Source organism: Camelina sativa, chromosome 8 (assembly GCF_000633955.1).
Source record: "Camelina sativa cultivar DH55 chromosome 8, Cs, whole genome shotgun sequence".
In the NCBI taxonomy this organism is placed as follows: Eukaryota; Viridiplantae; Streptophyta; class Magnoliopsida; order Brassicales; family Brassicaceae; genus Camelina; species Camelina sativa.
This window is the reverse complement of record NC_025692.1, coordinates 23793976-23812733: the sequence shown is the minus strand read 5'-3', so window position 1 is coordinate 23812733 and position 18758 is coordinate 23793976. Positions and strand designations below refer to the sequence as shown.

Sequence of the window (18758 nt, the reverse complement as noted above, 5' to 3'; positions counted from 1 at the left end):
TGTATACACTGTTTCTCTTCATAAGCTTTGCTTATAAAAGATTAAGCTTTAAAGGTGTTAAGTAAGTAAAAGATACAAACATCGAGAAAGCCATCTATAACGATTGAACAAGATTCAAAGAAAAGTATGTTCCTTTAACGTTTAAAATCATAAATACTATTCTAACTTCTAAATCACCAGATGATCTGCGTGGGAGAGATTCGTGGTGGACTCTGCAGTATAAGAAAAGCCGTAAGAACGACAAGAACAAAGGTATAAAAGATTAACCACGCCTGATGTTATTGAGGTCACCTGTTTGGCGAGGGATGTTCCTTGAAGTTATATGGAATTGAGCTTGATGTTATTTCTTCCTCTGTTATTGAAGAATAACGGTTAGCGTTATAACTTAGGACATTCTTCGACAGATTCAATTAGGACATTCTTCGACAGATTCAATAGGAATAGTTTTTCAGGGTTGTGGCAGATGCTTACTCATTGTAAAACTAGCGGAATTCATCGTGGTAGCCATAATCATCATCAGTGTCATCTTCGTCGAAAATGGCACTGTAGAAGACGTATGGATGCTCAATCATCTCTGCCAAAGTCAAACGTCCATCTTTGTCCGAATCCGCCTAGAAAAGATCAGGAAAAGAGAGATCAATGTAAGATCGAGCAATTTAACAGCTAAAATACACCATTTGTTTTAAACGCTACGTACCTGAGATATAATATAATCAGCTTGTTGTTTTGCGTAATAACGCTCAGTAGGATGGATTTTACTGATAATGGGAAGTAGTTCAACGTCTGATAGGTACCTGTAGACAAGTGGGAGTAAAATGTTAAGGGATGCCTGATATTAATGGAAATGGTAATCATGTTGTGTGAATTCGTAAATTACGAACCCATCATCATTTTTGTCAAGCTGAGAAAACAACTGCTTTGCCGGGCCTTCAGGCAAGTCATGATAAGGATGCGTAGAATTGTGATTATCTTCCTCGTAGTTCCTTACAGTGTCAAAGAGGCCGTGGAAAAACTCTTCAAAACTGATCTTACCATCTTTGTCTGAATCTCTTTCTCTGGGAGAGGGAAGGAGAAGAACCCATTAATAAAGAGTCAGCTAAAAGAAGGGTTCCTCAGAAATAATCATATGATCACAGTACATTACCTTACTTCCTCCTTGCATAACCATAGCAGCAAATTAGGGTTCTTGGTGTCAGCAGGATGCAGAAAACTAAATGAAAAAAATTAACCCGCAAGAGCATTGTGAGAACAAAAACAAAAAAGTGATAGTATATTAACCAAAATCTGAAACAGCTCGGTTGCTTTAATCTACACAAGAAAGAAAACGCTTACTCGTTAAACTCTGTTAAGTTCAGCAGTCCATCACCATTTGCATCTGATGCATTAAAATGCTCCTCCTTCCACCAGCCCATGTCATAGCCAAAGGAATTATTATCTGTTTAAAATTATAACCAAGTCAGCTCGCAGTCTAAAGAGATAAAAAGTGAGATTCTTTACTTAAAACCCGTTGCAAATTGCAATCAAACAGATGAGAAGGATTATATGGTTCATAGGCAGAAGAGGTAAAACCGAATAACAAGATCTACCAAGACATATGTTTCTGTATGACTATAACAAGTAGCCCACAAATTACTCAATGAAACTCAAAAGAAGAAAGAGGAAACTGCAGCTCACCCGAATTACGGACCCAAGACGGTGGTTCATACTCAGAGAATGAAATGAAACCATCCTTGTTTTTATCATGAACATCCATGTCTCTTTGAGTCCTGTGAACGACTTCCTTGGCAGCAGACTGCATAGTCCATTCAGTCAATTCACTCTCCGTCACAAACCCATCAGCTGGAGAAACATCAATCTTCGGAAACAGCATTATCAACCTGAAAAGCACCAATCAATCAAACTCCTCCCTTACAAAAATTGGATCTTTAGTGAAATAAAGATCGAAACTTTCAAAAGTATACATTTTTTAATTAGCAATCAAATTCAAAAGATTTGGAAATTGAAGACCAAACCTATCAGTGACATTGAACTTGTCCTCATTATTCAAGTAATCCTCAGCATCCATGAAGTCTTCCCACTCAGGCTGTGACTCGTGACCAGGTGCATGTTCATGTTCATGTTCATGACCACCACTGGTTGTTTTCTTCTGAGAATGAGAGACAAGCTCCGGATGAGAATGCCCAATGTACTGCCGCTCCCACTCTTTATCCTCACGGCGGCGCTCCATATCAGCGACGAGAGGATCAAACGGAACCGGATCGTGACGAGTAGGTTTGAAATTGAAAGAAGACCGGAGTTTTAAACGGTGATGTTGGTTGTGACCGCCATGGTGGTGATCGTAGTCACTCCTCTTCTTCGGGGAATAAGAGATGAGGAAGAGCACAAAGATCCCCACCGTGATGTATAGAATCACCGAAGCTTTACTCATAATCTCAGTGTTACACAAGTAAAAAAAAAATCTCAGCTTGAAACCCTAATTTTGTCCGCAAAGTTGAGCTTTTTACACTTCGAAGTGTTAATAAGATAGATCTTCAAAGATGGAGTCTTGCGGATAAATAAATATATACTAGTAACAAGGGCACTACTATGTCCGGGATAAATCGATTTAAAGAATATTATTATAAGTAAAATTATTATTTTAGAACCTTTGTTTGTGTTAAACATAATACATAACTAAAGTTTTTATTTATTTATTCAAAACTGCATTTTTTTCATGTAAAAAATATGTTTTTCCATGAAATCTTTAAATGTGTAAGAATACATTTCACCCGTGAATTATGTGAACGTAGTAAATAAAATATTTATAAAATATTACAATTTATGGAAATATATATTTTTGTGTGTTTTAAAAATCAAATTTTATATTTATGGTTAATCGAGTAACTATAACAATTTTTCATAATCTAATAATCACTCATTTTAAATATATTATGATTTTTTTGGATAATAAGTTTATTTATAATGATAAGGGTTATTGTCTCATTCCTTTTTAATAACACATATATTAATGTAGAATTAGAATATATATTCCTATTCAGTTATCAATATTTCCATTTTTGAATGAATAATCACACTAAATGTTGAGATTAATTAGTTTACATACTTAGATATATATAAATCATCACACATCATGATATCCCCTACTTTGTTGTCATTATTATATTTATTTATGAATATATATAAATCTATATTTATTGGGAATTAAGTTTCCTTTAATGAGTTGGAGATAATTCATGGGTAATATATTTTTATTTTTATAATTAATTATAATAACTATTGAAAGCTTGTTATTTAAATTATTATGGTAATAATACTAACTTAAAAAATAAAATTTTTATATGATTTTGTTAATAAGTTATATGTTTAATAAGTTGTATGTTCTTTATTTTTATTAACTTTATATGTTTTTATAGCCTTTTTAAGTTATTTCTTATTAATAATATAACTTTGACTTGTATATTTGTAAGTAAATTTTAGTGAAATTTTAACTTAAAATAGTATGTAATTATTTAATTATTTTTAATATGTGATATTTAAATTTGTGTGAAAATTAATAATATATCTAATTATTATTCAGTTAATTGTTTTTTAAATATAATGGCATGTTGATGTAATTAAGTAAAAAATTTAAGGGTTTTTTTTGTTAAATGTGTTTCTAATTCTGTGATGACTACACATCAATTTTTTCAAGAAAATGCTTCTGTAGTAATATACAGACTATATCTCTGGAAGATTTTGACTCGTTTTATGAGACCCCACATCTTTATAAATAACACAATAACCTCTCTTTTTTTTCCCATAAACGCAATTTATTCTCAATTGACAATGATTAGAAAATACTTTTGAGCTTTTGTTACGGTTTATACAATTTTATAAACTGTTAATGTATGTCGGCGAATGTAAGAGATGAAATTGTAGCTTTAGCTACCGTTGGACTCACTCCAATCACAAGCTTTATTAGATCATTGGAGTTCGAGTAGATCCTCCACGTGGTCCAATCCATTTACTAACTCCTACGTTTACGGCTCCATCGGATATTATTATACATACATACATTACACACGCAGATGGGTGTGTCGTGTGTGTGTGTGTATTGGATCTCACGATTTTCTTATCGATGGAATTTGCTCAGATCCCCCTTTTCCAAATCGTTTACTAAGCTGATAGATTAGACACCTCCGATCCCTACGGTTGTTGATTTTGGAAAATGGACAAGTATGATGTTGTCAAGGATCTGGGTTCTGGTAATTTCGGTGTGGCTCGGCTTCTCAGACACAAGGACACCAAAGAGCTCGTTGCCATGAAATACATCGAGAGAGGCCGCAAGGTTTGGGCTTTTTCCTGTCTTTTTGCTATCTGGGTTATTCAAGTTTTGAATTGGGGACCTTGGGGTTTAAAAGTTTCACTTTTTAGCTCAGTTGGTATGATCAGAATCATGATTTGAAGTCTTGTTGCTAGACATTTTGAAGGAGTTTTCAGGAAAATCTGAGTCTTTTTTGCTAGACATTTTTTAAGGAGTTTGCAGATTCTTTTTTTTTTAGAAATTGGGGCTTTTTCATAACAACATACTTAAATGATGATGATTAATTTGTGGATTGTTTGGTTTATGCAGATAGATGAGAACGTGGCGCGAGAGATTATCAATCACAGATCACTTAAGCATCCCAATATCATCCGCTTCAAGGAGGCAAGTCTCTTTTTTTTTTCCTTCTGTGGCCCTTATCAAGAGAGAGTTTGTCTTGGGATCTGATTTTGATTTGGTTCCAGGTGATTCTGACACCTACTCATCTTGCTATTGTGATGGAGTATGCTTCTGGAGGAGAGCTCTTTGATCGAATCTGCACTGCTGGTAGATTCAGTGAAGCTGAGGTGCGCTTTTCTCCTTCTAAAGTCTTACACTTTGATCTTTTTTTTTTGATGTGCTTGTATGAGTTTTTGGTTTGATTTTTATCTTTTTCACTTTTCAGGCTAGGTACTTCTTTCAACAGCTGATTTGTGGTGTAGACTACTGCCATTCCTTGGTATGTATGTATATAATTCTTCCCATTTTCATTTAGCTGTAAAGGAAAGCTATGTGCCTAATTAGGCATTTTATGGAGAGCTATTGATGTTTTGCCGCCCAGATTCTTTGTTTGAGATTTGGACTTTAATGCCTCCGTTCTTGTGTAACCTTCCCCTCTCTTTTGCTTCTGTGCAGCAAATATGCCATAGAGACCTGAAGCTTGAGAACACATTGCTTGATGGGAGCCCTGCTCCGCTTTTGAAAATATGTGACTTTGGTTACTCTAAGGTCTGCACTCTATTCATTCCCTTCTTCTTTGCGCAGTTTGTCTCAATCCTGATTAGTTTGTTTCAAATCAAAAGTATTATCTGTTCACTCGTCTTGATTTTTATGATCTTGTCCTGTTTTCTATTTTACTTCTACTGTGTAGTCATCTATACTACATTCAAGGCCTAAATCGACTGTGGGAACTCCAGCATACATAGCACCTGAAGTTCTTTCACGGAGAGAATATGATGGCAAGGTACACTGCTCATGCCTTCTTATACATATCAATTTGCCCATTTATGCATGATTGGTTGTCAAAGTAAGCAAATTGTGTCATCAAGGGAAAATTATGAGGTAATAAAGTTTAGACTGCTCTAAGATTGATGTTATAAACTTTTCAGTTATTATACTTCTAATTAGGTTTAAATGGACCAGTCTCTGCACAATGTCCAAGCCTAGGGTCTTAATTTTTAAAACTTGACGGGTGATAGTCGATATGGGTAGGATGTTTATAGGTCAGTCTCTATAATCATAATTGTCATAGAGCATATAGACTGGCATTTGCACTCATATGACTGTGTTTTTGTAGCACGCGGATGTGTGGTCATGTGGAGTAACCCTTTACGTCATGTTGGTTGGAGCTTACCCGTTTGAGGACCCTAATGATCCAAAGAACTTCAGGAAAACAATCCAAGTAACTAATACCATTCAACAGTTCTAATTAACTCCTCTTCTTATTGCTCAAGTGTCTCAATAATATAACAATTTAAAATGTTATTCTGCAGCGCATAATGGCTGTACAATACAAGATCCCGGACTATGTTCACATATCTCAGGAATGCAAACACCTTCTCTCTCGCATATTCGTCACTAACTCTGCTAAGGTGCCTTAACTATTCCAGTTTCAAGCTATAGATATTGTGAGGAAGATGCATTTTGCGGTTCTGATTGTTGTCAATAATATTCGTGACAGAGAATCACGCTTAAGGAGATCAAGAATCATCCATGGTACTTGAAGAATTTGCCAAAGGAGCTGCTGGAGTCGGCTCAAGCAGCGTATTACAAGAGAGACACGAGCTTCTCTCTTCAAAGCGTAGAGGACATAATGAAGATAGTTGGAGAAGCAAGGAATCCAGCTCCACCTTCTGTCAAAAGCTCGGGCTCAGGAGCTGATGAAGAAGATGAAGAGGAAGAGGATGTTGAAGCTGAAGTGGAAGAAGAAGAAGATGATGAAGAAGACGAGTATGAGAAGCATGTCAAAGAGGCACAGTCTTGTCAAGAGTCTGACAAAGCTTAAGAAGAAATAAACTGCTCTGTTTCTCATACTTATTTTCTTCTTTATGAACACTGTTTGGTGCGTTGGTGACTTGCTTCTGGTAAAAAAAGACATATTTCTGAAAGCCGAAGGCTGTAAGCTACGTGCAGGTTCACTTTTAGATTTGATGTCGTTGTCGTTTTGTCAATTGTTGTTCGTAAGAAAATGAATCATACAAATCGTTTCGTTATATTTATGAATCATACAAAGGTAATCTTTTTCAAATACTACTGCAAACATAGCATGAATTTGTGACTCTAACTGAACTTGTCAAGCCTTTCTCAAACTCTATTTGCTAACAAGTAGCAACCCAGAACAACGAGAGTACCATGGTGGTGGTAAAACAAAGATGTTATGCCATCGAAATTATCGAACCGCAATCCTCAAAATCTCAACATCAATCAAAGAGATATAAGTGACAACTTTGTAAACTTGTAAATAAGGTTAGCTTTTATCTGATCAAATTCTGAATCGTTTACATGTGGCAGGTTACTATTGGTCAGGTGACTTTATTTAATTAAATTTGGAAACAATGTCCATGTGGCAGGTTACTATTGGTCAGGTGACTTTGTACTAAATACCTCAATACCTCAAGGTCTATATAAAGAAGCCTTAGCTAGCGCAAAGTTTATTTCTTCTCAAGCAAGAAAGGTTCTTCTTCGTTTCCTTGTGCTGTCGATTTCCAAGCTTTAGATCTCGAAGCCGTTCGTTCTAAGCCTCTACTCAGACGTCAGGGCGGTTCTAGGCTTCTAGCTGCTGTTTCCTTCCCAATTAAGGTGCGATCGTTCGCCTTCTCCCATGGGGATATATATTCATGAATTTATCTATGCGTTTAATTCAGTGGATTTGATTATTGTTAATTTGCTGGGGCTATTTATTTAGGTTACAAATTGTTAGTCTAGCGAATCTGATTTGAATGTTTCTTTGTTTTGTTTTTTTTGTTTCTGGTTGTAGACAAAGAAAATATATATGTCCTCTACGCAGAATGAGAGATCCGAGGTCGCTGATGCGATGTCCATGAGCTCAGGTTCTTGTCGCCCAAAGTGCTGCAATCTAGGGTCTCCTTTCAGTTTCAGTGATATGCCTCAGCCTCCACCTATCAAGTTCGCATCCCTTCCCCCAGGGATCACTATCACCCGCAAGGAGTTCGATATTTTCAAGCTCACAGCGCAGTTTGTGTCTGTTTATGGCATGTATTTCCGAAGGGCATTGAAGAAGAGAGTGTGTGATAACCTTCTGTTTGAGTTTTTTAAAACCAACTGACAGCAGGCACCGTGTTTACCTAAAGCTTGCTATCGGTTATTCACATGTGTTGGCGCCTTCCAAAAAGCTGATGTCTTACCAAAAGTATCTCACGAATTTTGATGATGCTACGGAGGAAGTTCTTGATGCTTTCTTCAAGCTTCTTGATCATTTTCTTGAAAAGAAAGAGAAGGAGGACGGAGTGGAGATGGCTATGACTGATTTCCATGCTTTTGAGTATTTTGCTAACGTGGAAAGGACCGTGTTGCCACCTGGACTTGTTCCAAATCTGGTGAAAGTGGAAGTACTACCAACAAGTAACATGGCCAGTAATGTGAATGAAGCAAGAGTCAAGAGCTCCGGTCCTTGCCAGCAAAAGCTTACTCAGAATGACGATGATGCTCAGGATATCCAACCTGACGCTCCAGCACCAAAATGCTGGCGTCGTTTCGGTTTCAAAGATATGCCTCAGCCTCCACCTATCAAGTTCGCATTCCTTCCTCCAGGGATCACTATCACCCGCAAGGTCCAAGGAGTTTAATATTTTCAAGCTCACAGCGCAGTTTGTGTCTGTTTATGGGATGTATTTTCGAAGGGCACTGACGAAGAGAGTGTATGAGAATCCTCTGTTTGAGTTTTTTAAGCCAACTGACAGCAGGCACCGTTGTTTCCTCAAGCTTGTTATCGGGTATTCAAATGTGTTGGTGCCTTCCAAAAAGCTGGTGACTTACCAAAAGTATATCACGAATTTTGATGATGCTACGGAGGAAGTTCTTGATGGTTTCTTCAAGCTTCTTGATCAAGTTCCTGAAAAGGAGAAGGACGGAGTGGAGATGGCTATGAATGATTTGCGTGCCTTTGAGTATTTTGCTAACGTGGAGAGGACCGTGTTGCTACCACCACCACCTGGACTCATTCCAAATCTGGTGAAACTGGAAACACTACTAGAACATGTACAACAGAATCAGATTCAAAAGAGGATGCCACCTGCCACACCTAATACTAAGCCTGTAATGTCGTCTCCTCCTCCACCACTGTCTCTACCTGAGGAACCAGAGCCAGAGAAGCGTGAGTCAGCACTTGTTCCAGAAGACCAGTTCTTTGCACAGCATCCGGTAATGTTTTCTTCACACTTTTACCTGTCTTTGTTTTCTTCTTTTTGTTTATTTCAACTGGCTTAATTTGACTTGTATCTAACTAGCAGTCATAAATTTTCAGGGCTCCTCTACAATCAGGGTTTCTGTTCCAAGCATCGGCGCTGGACTAGTCATCGAGATCACAGTGGAGTCGTTATTGGAAAATGTGGCAAGTTTGAAGGAGAAAATAACTGGGGAGATACACATTCCAGTGAAGAAACAGGAGTTAAGTGGGAAAGCCGGGTTGTTAAAGGACAACAAGTCACTTGCACATTACAACGTGGGAGCAGGAGAAATCCTAACATTGTCTCTGCGAGCATTGATGTAATTGGAAAATACTTTTCCAAATCTCTTAAACTCTTATTCTTTACTACTAATGTTTAAACTTGGTGGTCAAAAACTATATGTAGTGGCTTTTTAAGCTTGTTTTGGATCGCCTACTAGTTCTGACTTCTGAGGCCGAAAAATAACTAATAAATTAGCCTTACATTATCAAACCGCACTCAAAATCTCAAAACCAATCAAAGGTTTTAGCCTAATTAATCCAATTCTTCTCTAACAAAGCTTAGAAATATAGCCAGCTGCGTTATATTTTTATTAGTAATTTGCAAACCGTATTGATTACAGCTGCGTGAAACGAGTCGAACCCTAATTAAAAACTAGACCACTCAGACCGTCTATTTCAGTACTTGGTCGGTCAGAAGCAACAAGCCCTAGGAAAGTCTCTGTCTCAAAATCGCGACTAGTTGGAAAAAAAAAAAAAAAAACAGAGAGAGTCAAGATGGGAGGAGAGAAGAGGAAATCTAGTTTCAAAAACCTAGCTAATGCAAAGAAGAGGAGATCAGGACCTCACTTGCCGAACTCAATACTCAAGATCATTGCTAATGAGAAACGTCTTTTGAACTCTGACGCTGAGATTGATTTTGATGAGTGCGATTTGTACGAGTACGAAGAAGGTGTGCCTGAAGAGGAATCCAGGAAAAACAACCGTTACGACCCCGTTGACAACTACGACTTCGTCCTTCACAAGGAATTCAAGGTTTTTTTTGTTCCCTTAGTTAATATTCCGCGGTCGATTCGATTGTGTTTCTTATCGCCGTCACTGTAGGAGTTTGATTTTAGGTTAAGAGTTGTTTGGATAACACGTAATAATTTAGGTTAAAAAGTTGTTTAATTTGGATTGCCTGCCTCTTCTAATCGAGATAGAGACTAACTTGTAAATTGTCTTTATTTCAACGAAGGATGAAAACGTGGAGTCAGAAGATGATGATGATGATGATGATGATGATGATGATGGTAGACATCCACGGATGTTGGAAGCTGTCACTGGAATCCCAAGAGCAGCCTTTCAAGGTATTGACACTCAAACTTGAGACAGAGTCTTGCTTTTATCTTCTATTCATTGCATTTGTGAGCTGTAATATATAAACTTTTTTTCGTTTTCAGGAGAGAGTAAGAGAAAACATGTACTCTTCACTGAACCATATCCAGAGTCTGAATTCAATCCTACCCGTGATGTTCTAGAGGGTAAATCCATCACCACAATGGAACACCTTTTAAATCCTATTCAAGGACTACCTGGATCTAGCCAACTATGCGAGAGTATCTTCCGGATGGAAAAAGATACTCAATCTCTTGTCCATGCTCCTCAGCCAAAGCCAGAACGAGAAATACTGGAACGGAGTGTAGTGAAAGGACTACTTGACGAGGAGTTGAGTAAGTGGGTGCCTCTGGTAAAGAGGAATAGGGAGGCACCAACTATTTGCTTTAACCAAGATGTCAATGCTGGATACTCTACGGTTGGTGCAATAGCATCACAATTTCAGCCCAGGAATGTCTTTGAGATGAGAATGGCTTCTATATTAGACGATAATGAGGTTAGGGAGGCTCACAAAGAAGATGGTACTAGGCTTCTTGAATTGAACGAGGCAAGTTTTGTGATCTCTAGTTCATTCCCTGCTCCGCAGCTTACTTGACTTATAAATTATCTGGCACTGAACGTAACGAATATCTGATGTAACTGTTTGGATTAAATTTTGATACGTTGCAGATATATATGGAAGATCACATCAAGAAACGTGACCGCATTGCTAAGATGAGGAGCATGCTTTTCCGTGTTGACCTGAAACGTAAACGAATCAAGAAGATTAAGTCTAAAACTTATCATCGCCTTAAAAACAAAGATCTGAATAAATCAGGGGTTGGAGCATTGATGGACCCAGCAATGGCTAAAGAAGAGGCTAAGAAGCAGGAGATTAGACGAGTAGAGGTCAGTCTACACTTTCCTCTTCACTTCACAGATTTTTTCATCAAGACGTACACTGTCAAAAAAAAGTGATAGATTGTCTTATTTGTTCATATGTTATATGTGCTTATATATGCAGGAACGTATGACATTAAAGCACAAAAACGCAGGAAAATGGGCCAAACGCATGCTGAGGCTTGGACTGAATAGGAAATACGATGGAACTCGGGCAGCTATATCTGAACAACTTCAGATTAATGCTACTTTGTCCAGAAAGATGAACTCCACAAAAGATGAAAGTAGTAGTGATGAGAGCGATGCAGAGTTGAACGATGGTTCAGATCAAGATGCTTCTGAACTGATAGCGAAAGCAAAAGTGAAGACACTTCAAGCTGTGGAAGATGATGAAGCCCCCAATTCTGGTCTTATGTCATTACCTTTCATGGTAAATCTTGAACAAAACACTTTTGAATATATTTTATTCTGCTTTTTCGTTCATTCATGTTTTTGGTTTGGTTAGGCTCGGGCTGAGAAAAAGAAAAACCAGGAAGCTAAAGAAGAAGCTAAACGTGCAATTGTGGAGTATGAAGAGTTGGAGAACTATGGTGGAGCAGAAAACACTAAAAAGTCCACTAATGTTGTTGGTGGTAGAAGAGTATTTGGGGCAGAAGCTCCAAAAGAGTCTAAAAAGGAATCAGACAAGTTTTTTGATAACAGTGATAGTAGTGACAATGATATGGAAGATAATGAATCAGAGGCTGTAATAGATAATAATGCTTCTTCACCTGCTAGAAACACTGAAACCATAATGGAAAACGAGGTACCTTTCGATGATTCAGAGAGTGAAGCAGAGGAAATGGTTGATGGGATTTTGACATGTGGTTCAAAGGAAACCTATGAGATTCCTTGTCAAGAAGAGCTTGTAAGCCGTGCTTTTGCTGGTGATGACGTTGTTGGTGAGTTTGAGAAGGATAAGGAAGAGGTACTGAATCAGGAAGTTCCTGAACCCGAGAAACCGGTTCTAGTTCCTGGTTGGGGACAATGGAATGATATCCAAAACAAGAGAGGTTTACCACAAAGGATGGTTAGAGAACACGAAGATGACATGAAAAGGAGAGATCAAGCTCTCAAATCAAGGAAAGACGCTCGTCTCGGACATGTTATCATATCAGAAAAAGTCGATAAAAAGGTAATTAGTACTGTCTCACTTAATATATAATGCTTATCCCTTCCACCAAATATCATGCTGACATATTATCTATATGACTTGACAGGCTGAGAAACTTCATATAAAGAGTCTACCTTTCCCTTACACATCCAAGGAAGTTTTCGAACTTAGTATGCGTAGGCCTATAGGACCTGAGTTTAACCCCACAACTATTGTTGGAGATCTAAACCGACCTGAGGTTAACTTTTCATTACTTATTTGTTAAAACTCTCATTAGTAGTGTACCCATTTCGAAAAATGCTGCATTTTCTTTAAACCCATTGGCGATTAATGTGTGCAGGTTGTAAAGAAAGCTGGGGTGATCATTAAACCTGTCAAGTTTAAGGAAGTAAGATGCGAATGAGACAGTAGATGAAGAACACCCTCGTGGCCATCAGAAACATTAACCCAAAAAGGGTAGTAGTAATAAGTCCAAGTAAAAGACCAAAGATTTTGCATTCTCAAACTTAATTTTTGATCTCAACGGGAACACTTTTGCTTTGTTGTTGTTTTCAAACCCTTTGTTCATCAACAATCTTTTTTTCCCACTCCACCTTGGTTATTTTCGGTTCAGCAAGGGTTGAGATTATGACACAATTTGCTTTTTGGTTCAACTACCGGTTTAGCGTAATTTGATAACATTATATCCTTTTTGGGCTTCTTATCAGGCTTTTTGTATGGGCTAATGAAAACTTCCTAAACCATCAAGCCCTAAAAGACTTCAAGTGTTATCTGAGTTTCCCTCGACGAAGGGTAATTTAGAAATTATTAGGGTTTCAGAAACAACTCACCGTTTTGTTATCAGCGATGGGAGAAAAACTACATAACGTTTGCGCAAATCGTTTTAGATACCAAGTCTCTCTGCTTCATTTCCTATCCCTTTAAAACCCTTATCGGTGTGTGTTTTACTGTAAAACCCTCTCTCTCGACTCTTTCCTTATCTTCAACTTCAAATTCTCTCCGGTCACCACCGACGACGGGAACTTGGTAGTTACAAGTGCGAGATATGTCCTTGAAGTTCCCTCTCGGTGTACGTTTCATCACTCATTCTCTTCCTTGTACTCGTCTCCCTTCCATGAATTCAGGCGCACTTATCTATTCATTTCGTTCCGTCCCTGTTCTATCCAAAGCCTTTTCCTTTAGGTTAAAGTACATCGGATTAGGTTCCCGGGTCAATTTCTCAACCCGACCAGAGAGATCCCAACCCGAATTCGTGCGGCGGAGTGGACCTGGGGGTGAGATTCGCGCGTCCAAGAGCTTGATTGAGGACGAGGCAGAGCTTAGTGATTGGGTTAGCGATTTGAGGACTAGTTCTTCGCGTGGGAAGTTCACAAGCGACGAAGATAACTCGGGTCCAGAGGTGGTTCGTAGAAACGTAGTAGACAGGGATAACAGTAGTAGGGGTCCAAGGAGGGGAAGGGAAGGCCAATCTGATAGGTTCGATGGTGCGAGAAGAAGAAAGGAAGGTGAGATGGATAGATTTGGGGGTTCGAACAGGAGGAGAACCAGCGGCGAGCCGGCTGATTCGTTTAGGAATAAGCGGGTAGGTGATCGAGAAGGTGCAAGGAACGGTCGTATTCAAGGAAAGAGTAGTGAGTCTTCTTTCCGTGGAAGGAATGAGAGAAATGTAGATTCAGGGTTTAGGAGAGAGCGAGGTTTGGAAAACAACAAGGGCTTGGGGAGAGGTTTAAGACGGGAAGAGGAAGATAGTAGTGATGAGGACGAGATGAGGATAGTATCGGGAAGCATTGATGATTTGCTTAGTGAAGATAGTAGTAGTGATGAGGATGATGAAGATGATGAGCTTGTTATTAAGAAAGTGGCTTCTCCTAAGGTTGTCCGGACTGATATGCCAAGGAGTGATCATGTCAAGACTTCAGATTCTTACTTGTCTAAGACGAGGTATATTTATCTTTCAGTTTACATTTCTATTTTACATGTGAGGAGGTTGCTTCAGAACTATTCTTCTGGACGTGACTTTGATCATTTGGTGCTGTTTAATTGAGAATTCTCTTTATGGTAATTGGTTTACAGATTTGATCAGTTCCCTCTGTCTCCCTTATCGCTAAAAGCTATCAAGGATGCGGGATTTGAGACGATGACTGTTGTGCAGGAGGCTACTCTTCCTATCATTCTCCAAGGTGAACTTTTATTCCTGAGCCTTGTTAGAAAAAACCACACCATGGTTTAGAAGTGTTGTGACAATTTCTATTGACGACATCTCACAAGCTTTTACATATCACTTATGCAATAGCCAATAAGTATTTCAAAAATAGAAACATAGAAACTTGTGTCTTCAGGATTCCTCAAATTTGCCATGACTTCCATTTTGTAACTTGATTGATTGTTTAAAAATCCTCTTTAAATCCTTGGTTTCTTCCGGGCTCTGTTATCCAGGTAAAGATGTCCTAGCCAAGGCCAAAACAGGCACTGGGAAAACCGTTGCATTTTTGGTAAGACATTCTACCCTCTGGGTTCATGGACATATAAGTTGGTCAGTTAGGAATTGATCGGCCTTACGATTGGTATCTGTTCTTACTTCTTATCGTTGATGTTTATTTATAGCTTCCATCAATTGAAGCAGTTATCAAATCTCCTCCTCCAAGTCGGGATAACAGGCAACCCCCGATTGTTGTGCTTGTGGTATGCCCTACTCGTGAACTTGCCAGTCAAGCTGCTGCAGAAGCAAACATCTTGCTGAAGTATCACCCATCTATTGGTGTTCAAGTTGTGATTGGAGGCACAAAGCTTCCGACAGAGCAAAGGCGTATGCAAACGAATCCTTGCCAGGTAATAAAAGATCGATCTCTTTTGCCACTCTATGTGAAGTTAATTCTGAGCAAATCTTTGCAATTCCTTTAAGTTGAGCTTCTAAGATGACTGCAGTACAGCCAGCTGTATCTATATATTGTTGATTAATCACATATTTTAAAACTCTCAGATACTTGTGGCTACACCCGGAAGGCTGAAAGACCATATTGAGAACACTTCTGGATTTGCAACAAGGTTGATGGGTGTGAAAGTCTTAGTGCTTGATGAAGCTGATCATCTCTTGGACATGGGTTTCCGAAGGGACATTGAGAGGATAATTGCCGCTGTTCCTAAGCAGAGACAAACATTTTTATTTTCTGCCACTGTACCGGAAGAGGTAAGTGTCAGTTTCTTGTACATAGGCTCTCAAAATTTGGGTTGGAATCTTGAACTGTGTTTTTTGGTGTCAAGGTCCGCCAAATATGCCATGTTGCCCTGAAACGGGATCATGAGTTCATCAATTGTGTACAAGAGGGTACTGGGGAGACGCACCAAAAGGTAAAGGATTTCTTTAGGTTGATTTGAGTGAATGACTTGTTGTATGATTGGAGTTATCGGTTTCTTATGTCTGTTATATCTCCCAGGTCACACAAATGTACATGATTGCATCACTGGATAGACATTTCTCTCTTCTATATGTTCTTCTTAAAGAACACATTGCTGATAATGTGGACTATAAGGTAACACTGTTTCTCTATTACCATTTTGAATCACCAATGTCTGTATCCCTGAACTAACACAACCTCCGTGCTGCTGTAGGTTATTATTTTCTGTACAACTGCTATGGTGACAAGATTGGTGGCTGATCTGCTTAGTCAGCTAAGCCTGAACGTCAGAGAGATCCATTCTAGAAAACCGCAGAGTTACAGAACAAGAGTTTCTGACGAGTTCCGCAAGTCCAAGGGTATTATCCTTGTCACATCCGATGTATCTGCTCGTGGCGTCGATTACCCTGATGTGTCATTAGTCGTACAGGTAACAGTTTCTGACATGGAATTGTTCTGCAACTAAAATTTTTCTCTCTATTTCTTTACTGAAGTTGTTTGCTTTTGCAGATGGGATTGCCATCAGATAGGGAACAGTATATTCATAGACTTGGCAGAACCGGGCGGAAAGGTAAGGAAGGGGAAGGAGTTTTATTATTGGCACCATGGGAAGAGTACTTCATGTCATCTGTTAAAGACTTACCCATCAACAAGTCTCCTCTACCGCCAATAGACCCAGAGGCTGTGAAAAGGGTAAGCTTTTTCATATAAATGATGAACTCACATGAATTTGTGATTCTACTGAACTTAGCAAGCCTTTCTTAACTCATAATTGCTGGCAATCCAGAATGACAAGGGAACTTGAAACAGAATTTGAATCTCATAACACAAAACTCTATGAAGTCAAAAGCTAAGATTTTTGAAGAGTGTGTGACATGAGTCGAGTATTGATTGGTATAAGAAATTTGTTGAATTCAGGTGCAGAAAGGGCTTAGCCAAGTGGAAATGAAGAACAAGGAGGCGGCGTATCAGGCGTGGTTGGGTTACTACAAATCTCAGAAGATGATTGCAAGAGACACGACCAGACTGGTGGAGTTAGCCAATGAGTTTAGCCGCAGCATGGGACTTGACAGCCCACCAGCTATCGCAAAAAATGTTCTTGGCAAGATGGGTCTCAAAAACGTTCCTGGTCTTAGAACCAAGTAGATTCTTTAAGCTAGTGATTTGCTTTTGTCTGAAAACATTAATGCTTTGTAAGTGTAATCTCTTGTCATTCTTGCTACACTTTAGACTTTCTAACTAAAAAATCCGATAAAAGTTACCTTCTTATGGAAATCTTTTGTTTGTAATGGCTACTTATCATGAGTATTCTTACCATCATCATAAGACTCATATTGTTATCTTTACATTAAACCGATAACATATGAGCACTATAAACATTGTTTTAAAATATGAAAAATTTACAGTTCTAAGCTTTCATGAGATGTAAACAAATTTCACAAAGTTTTGGACAGTTGTTGTCTCAGATACTTTTAAGTTTCAACCACTTTCCTTAAATAAAAGGTGATTCTGACATAAAAAGACATTTCAAAGCAATGAAAGCAAACTACGTGCCGTTTTTTTAATTTGTTGGGATATTTTGGGCCACTTTATTCTCTTAAGTACCCCTTGAGCCCTAAAATTGAGTTGCCTACAAAACCTTTTAAACCCTAAATTTACCGACGGCGGGAACTTGGTAGCTGACAGAGCCTTACAGTTTAAGGCATACGCTCTTCCTTCATCTTTCTCTTCCATCTTTTCTGGGGTCTTCTCGTTTCCATGAATTCCGATGGACCCAAATCCGGTAAGAAGAGACGGGAGCTTCGCGCTAAACATTTGAAAAAGTTCACGAGTGACCAGGAAGATGAGTCGGTAAAACAAGTCAAGGACAAGAACAACAATAGAGGTCCAAAGAGGGGAAGAGAAGCCCAATCTGATGATGTTGATGAGCCTCTTATCAAGAAAGCAGCAGCTTCTACTAAGCCTGTGGAGGAGGCTCAAATTGCTAAAACTTCAGATTCTTATTTGTCTAAGACAAGGTACATTATTTGCTCTTCTTTCAACTAGAAGGGTATTTTATAGACTTTGTGAACTCTCTTAGTAGTAATTGCATTTTAAAGAGGGTACAATTTAGTCTCTTTTTGTGTTATGCAAGTAAGGAGATTGCTTTAGAACTATTCTTCTGTATGTGACTTGCTCTGACCATATACATTGCTGTTTGATTGAGAATACCTTTTATGGTTAAATGGTTTTACAGATTCGATCAGTTCCCTCTGTCTCCATTATCACTAAAAGCAATTGCGGATGCTGGATTTAAGACAATGACTGTTGTACAGGAGGCTACTCTTCCTCTCATTCTCAAAGGTGAACTTTTCTTTCATTCTTGTTGGAGTTGCTTATAAGGCAAAAAGATAACATACGCATGATTGAGAACTATATGGACGATTTCTAATGGAAGATGTCTCACAAGCTTGAAAGAAATTCAGAAACTTTTGCATCTTTCTTCCAGATGGCTCATATTTTGTCATGGCTTAACATTTTTGAAGCTTGGCTGATTGTTTATTGTTCCGCTAATATGTTTTCTTTTTAACTCTTTTCCAGGTAAAGATGTCCTAGCCAAGGCCAAAACAGGCACTGGGAAAACTGTTGCATTTTTGGTGAGACATTCTACTTTCTGAGTTCATGCATACAAGTTAGTCAGATAGGATTTTATAAGGCCTTCAGTTGGATTTGTTCTTAATGTTGATGTTTATATTGAAGCTTCCATCAATCGAAGCTGTTATCAAATCTCCTCCTGTAAGCCGGGATAATAGGCATCCCCCAATTATTGTGCTTGTGGTATGCCCTACTCGGGAACTTGCTTGTCAAGCTGCTGCAGAAGCAAACATCTTGCTGAAGTATCACCCATCTATTGGTGTTCAAGTTGTGATTGGAGGCACAAAGCTTCCTACAGAGCAAAGGCGCATGCAAAAGAGTCCATGCCAGGTAAAATTTTCAATCTGTATTTAT

The 18758-nt window shown here is 38.5% G+C and overlaps 5 protein-coding genes and 1 pseudogene across 5 annotated transcripts in view; 5 read left to right on the top strand and 1 right to left on the bottom strand.

The window, feature by feature from the left end:
• On the bottom strand, positions 12 to 2527 carry LOC104708222 (calumenin-A-like). Its single transcript, XM_010424748.2, has 9 exons — positions 2013 to 2527; positions 1675 to 1877; positions 1333 to 1435; positions 1145 to 1210; positions 882 to 1055; positions 698 to 794; positions 472 to 611; positions 292 to 352; positions 12 to 212 (listed from the first exon to the last, which is right to left on the bottom strand). The coding sequence occupies exons 1-7, from the start codon at positions 2426 to 2428 to the stop codon at positions 483 to 485; spliced, it is 1188 nt and encodes a 395-aa protein (XP_010423050.1). The 5' UTR covers positions 2429 to 2527; the 3' UTR covers positions 12 to 212; positions 292 to 352; positions 472 to 482.
• LOC104708220 (serine/threonine-protein kinase SRK2G) lies at positions 3937 to 6800 on the top strand. Its single transcript, XM_010424744.2, has 9 exons — positions 3937 to 4327; positions 4613 to 4687; positions 4768 to 4869; positions 4968 to 5021; positions 5198 to 5290; positions 5433 to 5525; positions 5859 to 5963; positions 6055 to 6153; positions 6243 to 6800. The coding sequence occupies exons 1-9, from the start codon at positions 4208 to 4210 to the stop codon at positions 6564 to 6566; spliced, it is 1065 nt and encodes a 354-aa protein (XP_010423046.1). The 5' UTR covers positions 3937 to 4207; the 3' UTR covers positions 6567 to 6800.
• On the top strand, positions 7139 to 9327 carry LOC104708219 (probable splicing factor 3A subunit 1). Its single transcript, XM_010424743.2, has 3 exons — positions 7139 to 7360; positions 7539 to 8941; positions 9045 to 9327. The coding sequence occupies exons 2-3, from the start codon at positions 8165 to 8167 to the stop codon at positions 9288 to 9290; spliced, it is 1023 nt and encodes a 340-aa protein (XP_010423045.1). The 5' UTR covers positions 7139 to 7360; positions 7539 to 8164; the 3' UTR covers positions 9291 to 9327.
• LOC104709869 lies at positions 9744 to 12854 on the top strand (annotated as a pseudogene).
• On the top strand, positions 13292 to 17065 carry LOC104708217 (DEAD-box ATP-dependent RNA helicase 25). The gene is made up of 10 exons (XM_010424741.2): positions 13292 to 14316; positions 14449 to 14555; positions 14812 to 14867; positions 14980 to 15204; positions 15356 to 15562; positions 15637 to 15723; positions 15810 to 15905; positions 15985 to 16200; positions 16281 to 16463; positions 16689 to 17065. The coding sequence occupies exons 1-10, from the start codon at positions 13421 to 13423 to the stop codon at positions 16914 to 16916; spliced, it is 2301 nt and encodes a 766-aa protein (XP_010423043.1). The 5' UTR covers positions 13292 to 13420; the 3' UTR covers positions 16917 to 17065.
• The window catches only part of LOC104708218 (DEAD-box ATP-dependent RNA helicase 25-like), a 5501-nt gene continuing 4149 nt past the window's right edge, over positions 17407 to 18758 (top strand). The window contains exons 1-4 of the mRNA XM_010424742.2: positions 17407 to 17788; positions 18007 to 18113; positions 18351 to 18406; positions 18510 to 18734. Of these exons, the coding sequence (XP_010423044.1) occupies positions 17529 to 17788; positions 18007 to 18113; positions 18351 to 18406; positions 18510 to 18734 (648 nt within the window). The 5' untranslated portion in view covers positions 17407 to 17528. The remainder of the gene's footprint in view (positions 17789 to 18006; positions 18114 to 18350; positions 18407 to 18509; positions 18735 to 18758) is intronic.